Source organism: Schistocerca gregaria, chromosome 2 (assembly GCF_023897955.1).
Source record: "Schistocerca gregaria isolate iqSchGreg1 chromosome 2, iqSchGreg1.2, whole genome shotgun sequence".
Lineage (NCBI taxonomy): Eukaryota > Metazoa > Arthropoda > Insecta > Orthoptera > Acrididae > Schistocerca > Schistocerca gregaria.
In genome coordinates, this window is record NC_064921.1 from 714,441,675 (window position 1) to 714,456,966 (window position 15,292).

The following is a 15,292-nucleotide window of genomic DNA, read 5'->3' on the forward strand; positions in this document are numbered from 1 at the left end:
TAAAGCCAAAGTGAGTTGTCCATATGGCGTGTCCCAGAAGGAATGGTCAATATTTGGGGATATGGCACTTACTGTATGCATTTTAGAGCCCACATTCACACCACATTTTTGCTTTGATTGATTGTGTCTCGTATCCCTGAATAATGACCATTCTCCTGGGACACCCAGTATAACAACAGAGAAAGAATGGACTCACAAAATTACAGACCAACATAATTAACATCTGTCTGCTGCACAATTCTTGAACATATTCTAAAGGAATAGGATCCCAGATATGTGAGTGGCTCAAATATTCTGAAGTAAAAGAATCTAGTACACTCTCCTGTATGGCATATGTCATCAGGGACAAGCGCATCGTCAGGAGTGCCCCGGGATAGCGTGATAGGGCAGCTCTTGTTCTTTCTACACATAAATGATTTGCTAGATAGGATGAACTGCAATCCGTGACTGTTTTCTGATGATGCTGTGATAAGTGGGAAGCTATCATGCTGCACGACACAGATGGAGTGTCTCTCAGTTGTGATGAATGACAGCTTGGTAATGGGGGTTTCCCCACAGTCCTCTTTTAGCATAATAAATCTTGATGGACCATTTACTAAAAAAGAACAGTACCTACACCTGGCTCTGCACTTCTGGCCACAAAGATCTCCTGATCTCACACCCTGCCACTATTTCTTATGGAGTTATGTGAAGGAAGCTGTTTCCGTCCCAGCTCTATCAATCACTTGAACGATCTGTGGAACCAGATCACTGGTGCTGTGCACTCAGTAACAGCAGATATGGTTTTGCGTGTGTGGGATGAGTTTGGCTAACGCGACAATGTTTGCTGTGCAGCCAATGATGGCCACATTGAACATTTTTCACATTTCTGATTATTAAATAATTATTAAAAACTAATTAATTAAAAATAATTAAATTTATTAACTTGATAAACATTATGAAAAAACTTTGAAACCTCCTTTCTTCACTGGTATAAAGTTTGTTAATTTTGGATTTGTACTTGAATAAATACGAAGTTTTGAAAATAGGTACATCATTTAGAATAACCACGTATATTTAAGCAATTATGTTTCTTATTCCCTTTTTATTTTCATTCTGCCACCAAACACACACACACACACACACACACACACACACACACACACACAATGATTTATTAAGAGCAGTACAAACCTTGTTCATCTGGAAGGCCATTGTTGTCACCTACCACTTTCGGTGGATGTGCTCCTGCACCCACACATTCCAGCAGGGTAAAAATAATAGTCCAGTCAGTTTCTGAATGAATATTAGCAGCACTTGTCTTTAAAAGCTCATATAATCCATAAGCTATCTGACGAGAAACACGGAGAAGTGGTAAAGGTTTCAACAAGAGCAACATTCTTAAAGAGTGAAGAACCTGAAAAATGTATCACGCAGAACAATTAAATCTATCAAAAGAATATGTTTAATGAAACTAAATTACAAAAAAAAAAAAAAAAAAAAAAAAAAAAAAAAAAAAAAAAAAAAATTCAGAATTAAGAATACCATAAGCCAAAAAAATTCAGTATTAAGAATACGATAATCCAAAGAAAACATAAAAATGACAACAGTAACTAATCTTTTTCAAATTAAATGTACAGAATTGATAGTGATCAAATAAATGTAATGCACTGGCATGAAATAACAGTGAAACCTGCTCAAAAATGATAAATCTGCACTGTAATGAATGGAAATTTGTACTAATGTGATATTCAAACCCAGACCACCTCCTGGCAGTAAGATGGATATATGGCTCGAACATACACAGTAGGCTCAAAAGATATGATATTAAAAAACAGCACTAATCATTTTTACATCTTCATTTGGTATCCTCTATACTTTTCCATGCAAATAGTTCATACATCTCTCTTTCATCAACCCCATTCTAATGTTGCACTCTGGGACTTTAGCGTCTCTCTCCCTTAGAGAACCTGTCAGTCTGTAAAACCTCATTTGGCCTAATCAAAACTGAGAGGTTCCTTTATTTTATGATCTTCTTTCCCCAACTTCCTTAAAGGAAAATTAGCTTTCATCCATCACACTTTATACAAAATGTCTTTAGCTCTTGCAATTTCCTCATCTGTTTGCACACTTTGCTTCAGTAACCATCTCTTTCTTTCCTCACCACTCTTACAGTACACTCTGTTCTGCAGAATGGCTGTGTGGTGCATGCTATGGTTATTTTGCTACAAAAACGTACCTCTATGTTTCATCTGTTCTTCTTCTTCTACTACTACTACTACTACTAATAATAATAATAATAACAATAATAATAATAATAATAATAACTCATCCAAAATGGAAAAAAATTCGTAAAAAGTTTATTGCTGTAAGTTGTATCCTACAACATGTTTAAAATGATATGAAACTAGAAACATTTTAATGTTTCTTTCATTTCAATCTTTTACTTATCTTTAATCTTGTGGTCTCATAATATCTCTTTATAAACAACAACCACATCATAGCTAATACTTTTTAAGGTTGAACTACAGAACTGAGTACTGAATGTGTTTTGTTCAGAAATATATATATATATACATTTTTAATACATTATTAGTGAATTTCATTGTCACAGTGGAGCAGCATCTCTACACTGTCCATGGTCATTCTTTTTCACAAAAATCTCACTGAAAAACATAGTAACTTTAGAAATTCATAGCTCAAACTAATCAATTTCAACAAAGTGAGAATACACTTGCACTTCTAAAATGTGTTATGTGTTTGGTCAAGCCAAAATGCCATGGAAAGAGTTATTCCCCTCACTCATTCTTTTCACCTCTATACTTAATTTACTGACCAGAAGAACAGTTCACTAAACATTTATGAAGTACATGAAGCTATAGTGTTGCAATTCATTAACAAACATAATATTTCACAAAGAGCTCTAATACAGATAACTATGCTATCATATCTGTTAGACACTGCTGTAGCCTAAGCCTTTGACCTAACACAGATGTCAAGCATTAATGATGTTAGATACATCATATACAACAAATACGCTGTGCATGCTTTACATGGTTCTCTAGCTGAGAATGATCTAGTACTGGTTGTGTAAGTGATGTTCTTATTGGAACTAAGATTGGCAACAAAATTTCTGCACAGACATTTACGATATTCCAATGTCGACCTGGTACAAGTAAACCTACAACATTATAGAATTTGAAGAGAGGTACAAATGAACATGAATAAATAGGTATTTCATCTCACCATAGGGCTCATGTCTTCTCTTCGCATAAGTCGAATGGCCAATCGCAGCAAACCAACAACAGACCTCTCCATCAAGAAACAATGATCACAAGCTGAGGCACTCATTACTAGGCTATACATATGATCTCTTACAACCTGCCATATTGAACTCACACGATCCCTGTAAAATAATCAAAAAGGACCTAATGACAAATTTGAAATGAGAGTGGACAGGGAGGAAATGGAAGGAGCAGATTTGGTTACTTTGCAGCCAAAATTTAATGTATGTACAAGAAGTTCATTAAAATAAAAATAATGAAACATCAATTTCATACATGAAATCTGCTTTAACGGTGACAAGAAAATGACAAACAAGAAATGCAAATCATTCCATTAAGTCTGCGGATTTCAAAAATTACCTTTAGGATGACATACATTTTAGAGGAAACTTCAAAGCTACTGAGAAATGACACTATTCATTAACCTGTAATTTCATTTACTAGTATTTTGCTATTCCTTTTTCTTTCTTTTCAAATGGACAGTCTGTGCATCATTTCTGCTTGATCATGAATTGTTACACTTGTGTTAGATATAGGCCATAAAACCCTTAAAAAATGTTTCAGCAACTGACACCATAAAATGGCATTAAAGAGAGAAAGAGAGAGATTGCTAAGTCACAATGCAATAATGTTAATATGAAAGGCATGTGTGTATTGTCACAGCCATAGCCCAGTTTACACCAACTTTTTGAACCTGATCCCAGTAATTTGGTATTTTCATGTATGATGAAAACAAAAGTTGCCTAACTGGAGGCTTAATTTGATTTAGTTTCGATTTCCAAGCAGATCTTTTATATTCTGTATCTTGAGCAGCTTATTCACAGCCATCTTTTTATCACTTTCTTCTCTTCCAACTATCCCTTTTTCTACTCTCTAAAAAGGCATTTATATTCTCAGACAACAACCTTTCACTGTATTTACGTATCTTATCTTACAGTTTTACCTGCTTCTTTAGTAAGCAGACTTCTGTTCCTGATGTTTTAATATAAATCTGCTTAATTATTCAGCTATAATCTTACAATGGAAAATCAAGGATGGAATAATGACCATACTATGAAAAGGATAGAATGTTACTCACCATGTAGCAGAGATGTTGCATCACAGAGAGACACAACAAACAAGCAATCTTTTGGCCCAAAAAGTCATTCATCTGAATTAGACAACATACACATGCACATTCAATCACAAACTGCGTGAGTGGCATTTGCGTAAGAGTGTGTGTGTTACGTCTCATTTAGGAGATCTTTTTGAGCTGAAAGCTTACTCTTATGATTGTCTTTTTTTTTTGTGCCTATCTCCAATATATGGTGAGTAGCAATCTATCCTTTCCATAACACTGTCAGCTAGAATCTAACCTTGAATATCAGCAGATAAGGTAAATGGTCCTAGCATCTAGATGGGTGAAGAGTATCAGAAGCTGCATGTTTCCAAATTAAACTGGAGAATCGGAAAGTGACTGGCATATACAACATATTTTTTGAGACTGGCTCAATAATTCCTTGTTGTGGGATCATGTCAAAGTTAAATTTGATTAAATATTAGTAGAAGCAGCTCAGAATATCTAGTTCTAGCATCATAATGGTCCCAAAATATATAAGGCAGTAATGTGACCACTGAAAGTTGAACGTCAGCACATGCATCACAGCCACCAACAAAATTTTAGAAAACATATTAGCAATGTCCTTGCCTAACAGCTCTCAGTAGTGACAATGGATCTAATTACTCCAGTCTTGCTGTAATTAGAAAAGTGAAGAAGTTGGATAACCTGTTTCACTATGAGATTGATTAGCAACAACTGAAGTATTATCTGGAAGTATGTCACAAAACAGACAGAAAAAAAATCCATATTTATTTAGGGAATAGACTCACTATATCAAATTACTAGTATCACAATCATTATTTTTGTGCATAGCTGCTACAAAGTGAAAAATCTCCGAAACACACAACTAAAGTTCTAAAAACCTTCATCTGTCTTTATGTGTGCTGCTATCACCACACACAACGAATACCAGAAACTGGTTAAACAGTGACTGAGGATGAGGAGTGCATCAAATTAGGAGACATACATAAAATATACAAATTAATCATTCTTGTCTCAGTGATCCAGACAGACCCTGCAGACACAGGTTTCACAATGTCACAATAATCCACAATGATTACCTGACAGAAGGCGTCTGCTAAATGTCTTCTATCTCCACATACAAGCCCTGTCACAGTGATCCCATCACCTACGTTCAGCATAACCTCCAATCGCTACTCAAATCCTTAGACTCCTCCCAGAAGCAACCCCTTGCCCTGGCTATCTCCTATCCCACTCCCAACAACTTTCCATGCACCCATCTTCTACATGCTTCCCAAAATACATAGAACCAAACCATTATATCTGGTTACTGTGAGTCCTCTGAAAGTATCTCTGTTTCTGTTTATCAACACCTCCAACCAACTGCCACATTATAACCACCAACATGAAAAAAAGATACGAAGCACTTCCTTCACAAACTCTTGACCATCACCACCACCATGTTGCTGACGCCACTCCTTATATGCCATAATCCCTCTGTGCTCATGGCCTTGCCGCTATTGAACAACAGTTCTCCCAAAATCCTTCTAACTCCTAAAGCGCCACCTCACCCGTTACACATCCAGCTACATCTTCACGCATAACCACTTCACCTTTGAAGGGAAGACATAAAAAACAATTTGCAGCAAGGTCATAGGCACCAGTGTCACATCCTCCCACCTCACTATGCCGACCTGTTTACAGTATATCTGAAGGAAAACTTCAAAGCCACCTGAAAACCACAAACGGCTTGTCAGGTTCTGGTTTACTGGTGACATCTTCATGATCTAGACCCAGGGACAAGACATCACAGTCACATTCCCCCAGAGCGTCAATATCTTCACCCAGTTCTCCCCAATCAAATAAGCCATCTTCCCAGACATATAACTCCACATCTCTAACAGCTTCATACCTCTCTCCATATCAAGCCCAAACCCTGCAGTAGTTGTAGGAATTACATAAGTGACCCACTTGTGGAAATTAAAAAAATTGAAAATCAAGTTGTGACACTGCTTTGAGCCTCTGTGTACTTTAAGACTGATTGTTGGGGGACCTTCTCAGCTTAGTGTAAGTGCAGGTCACTTCTTATGCCACAGGAGCTTGTCAAAGGCTGTGATCTACCATTGTAATATGCACAAACTATTACTTAAGTATATTTAGAACACATTTTTTTCGGTAGTCAATTTTTTTCCTCACTTTGTTGGAATATGTTTATTACATTAACTGATTATTATTTTACAGCATACAAACATTTAAAATAGTCATGTAGTTTGATTTAATTTTAGCAAAATTATGGATCAGAGGCAAGAAGCTTGAATTCTAGAGTTGCTGAAGAAGACTGAGGAGGAGAAAGATACTCTTCACGAATTCTAATGATGCAGATTATGTTCTGGGACAGCACGACCATCAGCCTGAGTCTGAGCAAGAGAAAGAAGCCCCCAGTAAGGCATCTGAAAACAGTTCTGAATTTTCATGTGATGAACCAGCCCAGAGAAGTAGGTAGGTTGATTCTAACACTTGTTTAGGTGACATGAAATGGTCAAAGACTACTCCTCTGAATGTAGGACCAAGCAAAACTCTTAACATTGAATATGTGGTTCCTCATCCTAAAGAAACTGCAAACAGAAAACTACTACTGAAGATTGCACATCCCTTTTTGGTCAATAATATCATAATATCATTGACCTCATAGTCACATATACTAACATAAAAATAGACCATATCAAGAATAATTATCCTTTTGTGTGTGTATTTGACTACGCTCAAACAAAGTTCTTATCAGAACTTTGCAGTTTGATATTGCTGACTGGGAACTTCATGTATTGGGGCGAATTTGTCAATTTTTGCGTGAAGTATTTTGTATGTTCCTTACAAATTTTCAACACTATTGTGTTCCAGAATGTTGAAACGACTTTGGATGAACAGCTTTTGGCATTCAGGGGACACTGTCCATTTATGCAGTATATTCCCAGCAAGCCCACAAAATACAGAGTGGAGGTATTTGTGCTTGTCAATGCTCACTACCCATATACTTTCAACTTGGAAATATATGCAGGCCTACAATGAGAGGGGCCATATCGCTACAGTAATGAAAGAGATGATGTGGTAATGAGAATCATACATCCTGTGCTCAGCAAAAACATTGATATAACAATGGACAACTGGTTCTCTTCACTTCATGTCGCTAAGCAGCTGTTTGAAAGTAGAACAACCATGGTTGCCATAGTGCGGATGGACAAGAGAGACGTCCGCAAAGACTTTTGTGTGGCAAACAGCAATCCAATAAATTCTTGAAAATTTGGCTTCCATCCTCCTGGCACATTGGTTTATTACATGTTGAACCCTAACAAAGTGGTGATCTTGATGTTAAAAATACACAATGACACAAAAATTGATGCCGATGCAGTATCTGAAAAGAAACCAGAAATAATAAGCTAATACAACTGTACAAATAATGATTTGGATGTAGTTGATAAGATGTGCATGCTATATGACATATCCATAAAATATGGTATGAGGTCATCTTGAATTTCTGATTTCCTGCACCTTAGCACCCTCAATGACACTTTGCATATACTGCATTTATGCAGTGAACCATAACTACAGAAACCAGGTGGCAGTTATAAGAGTCAAGAGGCATGAAAGGGAGGCCCTAGTTGGGAAGGGATGGTGACAGGGTTGTAACCTATCCCCGATGTTATTCAATCTGTTCATTGAACAAGCAGTAAAGGAAACAAAAGAAAAATTCAGAGTAGGAATTAAAATCCATGCATAAGAAAGAAAAACTTTGAGGTTTGCTGATGACATTGTAATTCTATCAGAGACAGCAAAGGATCTGCAAGAGCAGTTGAACAGAATGGACAGTGTCTTGAAAGGAAGATATAAGATGAACATAAGAAAAGCCAAACGAGTGTAATGGAAGGTGGTCAAATTAAGTCGGGTGATGAGGGAATTAGATTAGGAAATGAGACACTTAAAGTAGTAGATTAGTTTTGCTACTTGGAGAACAAAATAACTGATGATGGTCAAACTAGACAGGATATAAAATGTAGACTGGCAATGGCAAGGAAAGCGTTTCTGGACAACAGAAATTTGTTAACATTGTGTATAGATTTGTGTGTCAACAAGTCATTTCTGAAAGTATTTGTATGGAGTGTAGCCATGTATGAAAGTGAAACATGGACGATAAATAGTTTGTACAAGAAGAGAATAGAAGCTTTCAAAATATGGTGCTACAGAAGAATGCTGAAGATTAGATGGGTAGATCTCTCAACTAATGAAAAGGTATTGAGTAGAATTGGGGAGCAGAGAAATTTGTGGCACAACTTGACCAGAAGATGGGATCAGTTTGTAGGACATGATCTGATCCGAGGCATCAAGGAATCACCAATTTAGTATTGGAGGGCAGCGTGGAGGGTTTAATCGTAGAGGGAGACCAAGAGATAAATACACTAAACAGATTCATAAGGATGTAGGTTGCAGTAGGTACTGAGAGATGATGAAGCTTGCACAGGATATAGTAGCATGGAGAGCTGCACCAATCCCGTCTCTGGACTGAAGACCACAACAACAACAACACTGCTGTTTGACATTGAGATTTCCTTACTTACCTGTCCCTGGTTGAAACCTCTGGCTCACTGAAGATTAGGGAAAAAAGTTACCAAGAAAACTGTCCTTCAAAATAAAAAACTCTGTCATTCCTCTGGTGGACAGCCAGCCATTAACTTTGGGAATGACACAGAGGAGTCCTGTGGATCATTGTTATAACAGCAGAAGTTCACAAAATAGTAGTACACGAAAAGTGTGTACTAAATTCATTTGGTCCAACTGTTGTAAGATCATCTGTATGTCTTGTTCCAAAAACCATTATTAGTTAGTACTTATAGAAATCCGTATTTTTCAGACTAAATCAAAGCCAATGATGTCATCTCCATTTAAACTGTGGCTTGTTATTAATTTTTTTTTTCAAATATGAGGTAATATGTTTACTTTGTGTTGATAGTTTTTTTAGACCTTACTATGGCCAACACACAAAACAAAATTCATCATCATCATCACCATCATCAGTGTTCTGCCAAAAGGCAGGTTTTCACATGGTAGTTCTCCAGGCTGTCCAGTCTTCTGCCATCCTCTTCAGGTCTGCATAATTTCCTCTTCCCTTTATGTCATCTATCATCTTGTATTTCCTTCTTCCTCTCAGTTTTCTCTCACAAACTAATCCTTCCAAAGCATCTGCTATCAAGCACTCCCTTCTCAGTGAATGTCCCAACCACTTCTTTTTTCTTTCTCTTACAACCTTCAGCACTTTCTCTCGCCAACCCTTTCCATTAATCTTTCATTACTCACTCTTTCCATCCAGCTTATTCTCTCCATTCTCCTCCACATCCACATATCAGTGCTTGAAAGCTATTTTCATCCTCTCATCTCAGCGTCCATGTTTCTGCCCCATATAGAGCCACACTCCAGACAAAACATTTGCCAAGCCTTTTCCTTAGACCTTTATCTAATTTGCCACATAAGAGTCTTCTTTCTGTTGAATGCCTCCTTCGCTACAGCAATTAGAGTTTTCACCTCCTGGTGACATCTCAAGTCTTCGGTTATTGTGCTTCCAAGATATTTAAATGTGCTTACTTGGCTAATGGTAGATTGTCCTATTTTAATATTGAACAGCCTGCGTCTTGTAATGATGACAATACTGTTAGTTTTTGCTGTGTTTATTTGCATCCCATATTCCGCACAAGCTTCATTCAGATCTTTCAGTATGTTATTCACTGTCCGCTCACTTTCTGCCATAATACCACATCATCAGCAAATCTTATACATTCTATTCTCTTCCCACCAATACATATTCCTCTTTTCCCATCTAAGGCTTTCGAAATAATCTCTTCAAAGTTTGCGTTAAATAACAGTGGGGAAAAACTACAACCTTGTCTAACACCTCATTCAATGCTGCTTCCTTCTGACATTTCATTTCCAATCCTTATCGTTACTTTCTGTTGTAAATATAGATTCTGTATCAGTCATCTCTCTTCCAATCTACCCCTTTCCTCTTCAAAATATCGATCAGCTTGTTCCACTGAACTCTGTCAAAAGCCTTCTCTAAATCTGTAAGAACAGCATAGATTTCTCTACCTTTTTCCATATATTTTTTCCCTATAGTTCTTAACAGGCCAATATCATCTCTTGTTCCTTTTCCTCTTCTAAATCCGAACTGATCTCTGGAAACCCTCTATCATGCTTGCCATATAGCCTTCTATTCGACGCTCTCAGCTGCATGAGAAATTAGACTGATGGTCCGATGCTCTTCACATTTTTTAGTGTTTCTCTTTTTCTCTATTGATATCCTTACTGTTGCAAGGAAATCCTCAGGCCTTTCCACATTGTCATATATCTTGTTACAGAGGTAGACTATTTCTTTTCTTGCCTTGTTTCCCAGACTCTTCAACAGTTCTGTTGGCAAATCATCAATTCCACATGGCTTCCTATTCTTCATCTTCTTCAGCACCTTTTCTATTTCTGCTTCCAAGATGGTGAATCCCTTTCCATCTTCTGGCACATATTGCTCCTCTTCAACCTTAATTTCGCTTTGCATTCCACCCTCCTTATACAGACATCCAATATATTCTTGCCATCTGTTCAAAACCTCCTGTGGTTCTTCTGCTAGAGTACTATCTGCTCTTTCTATCTCCAAGTTATTCCTCTTTCTTTTACATTCAAAAACTACCTCACTAGCTAATCAATACATCATTTCATACTTTCCCCCTATCTCCATTTTCTGTTTCATCAATTTTTCCCTTGCTTCTTCAGTTTTTCTTCTTAATTCACTATTCAGTTTCCTGTGCCGCTTTTTGCCTTCTTCAGTTTCTACAATTTTCCACTTTCTCCGCTCTTCCATCTTTTTCATCATGTTTTCTGTTAACCACTCTTTCCTGGTGCGGTGGGATACTCTAATTCCTAGTACTTCTTTGGCAGATCCACGAGTCTTTCCCCATTTTTATCCATCTGTCATTAACACTTTCATCAACACTACCTCTATGCCATTTTTCCATAAATCTGTTCTCCAAATCTGATGCCTTTCCTACCTCTGAGTCTTTCTATGTTTAGCCTTTCCTTTGCTTTATCTCTCCAGACTTTTTCCAACTTCACTTTTATTTCTCCCATTGCTAGGTTGTGGTCTGAATTATTCAATGGCCTCTTTTTTAGTTGAGAAAACTGCATACATATGTAATCCATGTTACCACTTTTGTTTCTCTTTAGAGTGCAACCACTGCAAAATTGACCACTAATAGTACCTGCATTTCGATAGTTTCCACCCTTTCAAAAAAAAAACTCCCCTATAGTCTGACTACCCATGGGTAGCACATCTGCAGTGATGAGAAGTCTCCTGCCTGTTAAGCTGAGGATTTTACTATGGTCTTCATGGACAGGCACTATCTCACAAACGAACTCTGTAGACAGATTTCCTGGGCCTTCTTGTATGTTTGGGGTAAACCTTTTTTTTATTTTTTCAACATAGTCTCCTTTTGGACTTACACACTTCGTCCAATTCTGTTCTAATTTGTTGATCCCTTCTGAGTAACAGAAATTGTCCAAGTCTGCAAAATAGCTATTAGTTGTCCCGCCAGCCATTTCTTCAAACTGGGGAACAAATAGTAGTCTGAGGGAGCCAAGACTGGAGAATAGGAGGGATATGAAACGAGTTGGAATCCTATTTCCATTAATTGTGCTTCCATGACTGCTGAGGTGTGTGCTGGTGAATCGTCATGATGGACAAGACTTTTTTGCGGTCCAATCACCGGCGTTATTCTTGCAGCTCGGTTTTCAAACGGTCCACTAATGATGAATACTATGCACCTGTAACAGTTTTACCCTTTTCCAGATAGTCAATGAGGATTATCCCCTGCAAATACCAAAAGACAGTCGCCATAACCTTCCCAGCAGAAGGAATGGTCTTCACCTTTTTTGGTGCAGATTCTCTCTTTGTACCCCATTGTTTAGACTGTTGTTTGGTCTCAGGAGTATAGTAATGTATCCAAGTTTCATCCACAGTGACGAAACAACACAAAGTCCTGTGGATTCTTCCTGAACAGCTGCCAACCATCCTTGCAACACTTTACACAATTCCGTTTTTGGTCAAGCAAGAGCAATCGTGGAACCCATCTTGCGGATAGCTTTTACATGTCCAAATGTTTATACAAATATTATTTACCCATTCATTTGAGATGCCCACAGCACTAGCAATCTCACGCACCTCAACTCTTCTGTCATCCATCTGGAGTAGTAACCTCCGCAGGGCATCCAAAAGGTTCAGCATCACTTATGTCCATATGACCACTCTGAAAATTTTGAAACTACTTATAAACTGTTCTAATCAAAGGTGCAGAGTCACTGTAATTTTTATCCAGCTTCTCTTTAGTCTCCTGAGGCGTTTTGCCTTTCATAAAGTAATGTTTAATCACCACACGAACTTCTTTTTCATGCATTTTTTGACGATCACTCTACTTCCTTGATTCACACGAATGCCAAACACAAAGACATAGACCAATATGGCCGAAACTTGGTGTGTGTTCTTTACAAAGATGCTACTAACTAAACATGACCTCGATACACGCCGGTGGCGCCATCTCTCTGACTTTGCACGGACTTTTTAAATGCCCCTCGTATGAGGTGCATGGTTCCAGAATCTATCTTATCTATTTTGTAAGTCTTTCAGGAAACCGAAAAAAACATTTCTTGCTCACCTTTAGTAAAATAAATGTATCTGCTGATGCTTATTATAGAAAGGTACTTATATATATTGATATATCTGAGAGATGCATATAATTTGTGACATGTAACGAAGATATTTACAAATAAGATTGGATAAGGCATGTTTTGGAACTCAACATTGGATAAGTAGGGTTTTGGAGCTGTCATCATGGATAAGGGAGGGTTTTGCAATGTAGCTAAAACATAATTATTATCATTTTCATCATTAATTGGAATTATTATTGACGTTCTTTTATGTTATTTGAAATCACAAAATATTTCAGTCATAGTAGATAAGAACATTAAATGCCAATAAATAAACTCAATATCGATCATAGTGTAACAAAATTTTCCAAAAATATCAAGAAACTGTTGCACGATACACATTATTTTCCTACACATTTTTAAAACTGTAATAATGTGTATACAGAAAATTATCTGAGTGCTGATTTAACAGCAAATCATTCATATTCTGAAGTCAGTGTCTCCTCCATCACCACATTCATATTCATCTTCACCTACGTCTAGCTGTTCAGTGAAATTTTCATTCCCTGCATGTCCCTTTTTCATTAGGCTGGAATACAAGATAAAGTCCTCATTCCTTTGCCACACTTCGCCAAACCATTTCAAGAGCAGTTTATTGATATCCTTTAATTTTTCCAGGTTTGGGGCACACCTTTCGGTAGAGTACTTAAGGTAATATTGTCAATTTTCTAATGCTTCCTCAAGAGAAAACAGAAAACACCAGACTTGCCTTACTTAGATAATTCTTTTACACTGGTGAAGTCGGAAATGCCATCCACTTGGAGGTTTATTTATTTAAGATACATCATGTTTGCAGTTTTGTACGGGGAAATTACTTCCGAGTCTTAGAACAGTACCTTCTTCCTCAAACAGTTCAATATATCCTGCAGGATCCACTGTGACATTTCTTCTCCACATCATTTTATTCTTCCAAATACAGTCTGGAGCAGGAAAGAATGATCAACAATAGGAAACATTAGATGTATTACTTGAATGTTAATGGGAGACTCAAGCTGTAACCAACAACACAGCATTCCAACCATTTCAGAATTCTTATTTTGGCCAGGGCATCTATCTGCATACAGTTCAACAGTTTTAACCTTCTGCAGATCAGAACGGTTCAGGTAGTGTAAAGTGGAAACAATTTCATTGCACCCTTTTGGGCATTCGATCCAGTTGTAGATCATATTCGTTTCTTTGTTCTGAGGAGATTTTGACCCACCTCTGCAGATTGTAAGGTTATATTCATGTAACTGCCTGGAGTAATAAGATCTGATAGCTAGGGCAAGGCCATATTCTTCTGACAGTCAAATGAAATTTTGATCACCGCTGACTTCTTTCTGTAACAGGGCTTTAAAAGCAGCCACTTTGACCTTATGCACACAAAATTTTGTCATTGCAGATAACTTTTCTTTCAGCGACAGACAAGCTGACTTCATTTTCAGGGTAAGGAACTGACATTCAGAACATACAACAAATAGCTGGTGCCTTGAAACTAATATTATAATCAGTCAAAAAAAAAATTGTTCAGAAATAATCTTACGTCACCTTCATTCAGGGAAGGCTCCTCAACTATAACATCGCCATAATTTGTGAACACTCAGTTCCATAGGCAAGTACAATCTCATAGATTTGCGTCTACAGTAGTGACATTCGACGGGCTGTAGTTTTTCAATGAAGACTTTAACCTCTTCTTGTATTTTGAGATACTTGGAAGATCTTGCATCACCTCCTCCAATCTCCTTTGGTGACAGACCTGTGGTGAATGATTTTTTACACTCTTTTCACTCTGTCTATGCCCAGTATTGATAAGAAGGTCTTCTGACAAATCTGCACTAATGTGGGTCCACTGCTTGCCTTGACTCTGATGAAATACTTCACAGACAGGCATTTCCTGGAACTGTTTTGCTTGACAGCTCTCTGTTTTAGGTGCTTCTTGAGTTGTGTATCTCAGAATAAATTCATCTTGTCTCACCTGGACACTGAGCTTATAATACACCTGATGAAATCACCTTACATCTTGCAAAGTTCATTGCACTGGAAGACGGTTTTCGCATGTTTGCAAGTAGGAATTGTCGGCAGGCGTTTTAAAACATACCTGAATAAAGGATTACGAGTAAGATGGTTCTATGGTTTACAAAGTAAATCTAACAAACTTCAATAGTTTTTAAACGGAAGACTGAGACAGACAAAAGGT

The 15,292-nt window shown here is 37.4% G+C and overlaps 1 protein-coding gene across 2 annotated transcripts in view; it reads right to left on the reverse strand.

The window, feature by feature from the left end:
• The window catches only part of LOC126334838 (Golgi-specific brefeldin A-resistance guanine nucleotide exchange factor 1), a 290,716-nt gene that overhangs the window by 134,668 nt on the left and 140,756 nt on the right, over positions 1-15,292 (reverse strand). For both annotated transcript variants that reach the window (XM_049997502.1, XM_049997501.1), the window contains exons 22-23: positions 3,226-3,385; positions 1,174-1,396 (exon numbers count right to left, since the gene is read on the reverse strand). In XM_049997502.1, coding sequence (XP_049853459.1) covers positions 1,174-1,396; positions 3,226-3,385 — 383 coding nt within the window. The remainder of the gene's footprint in view (positions 1-1,173; positions 1,397-3,225; positions 3,386-15,292) is intronic.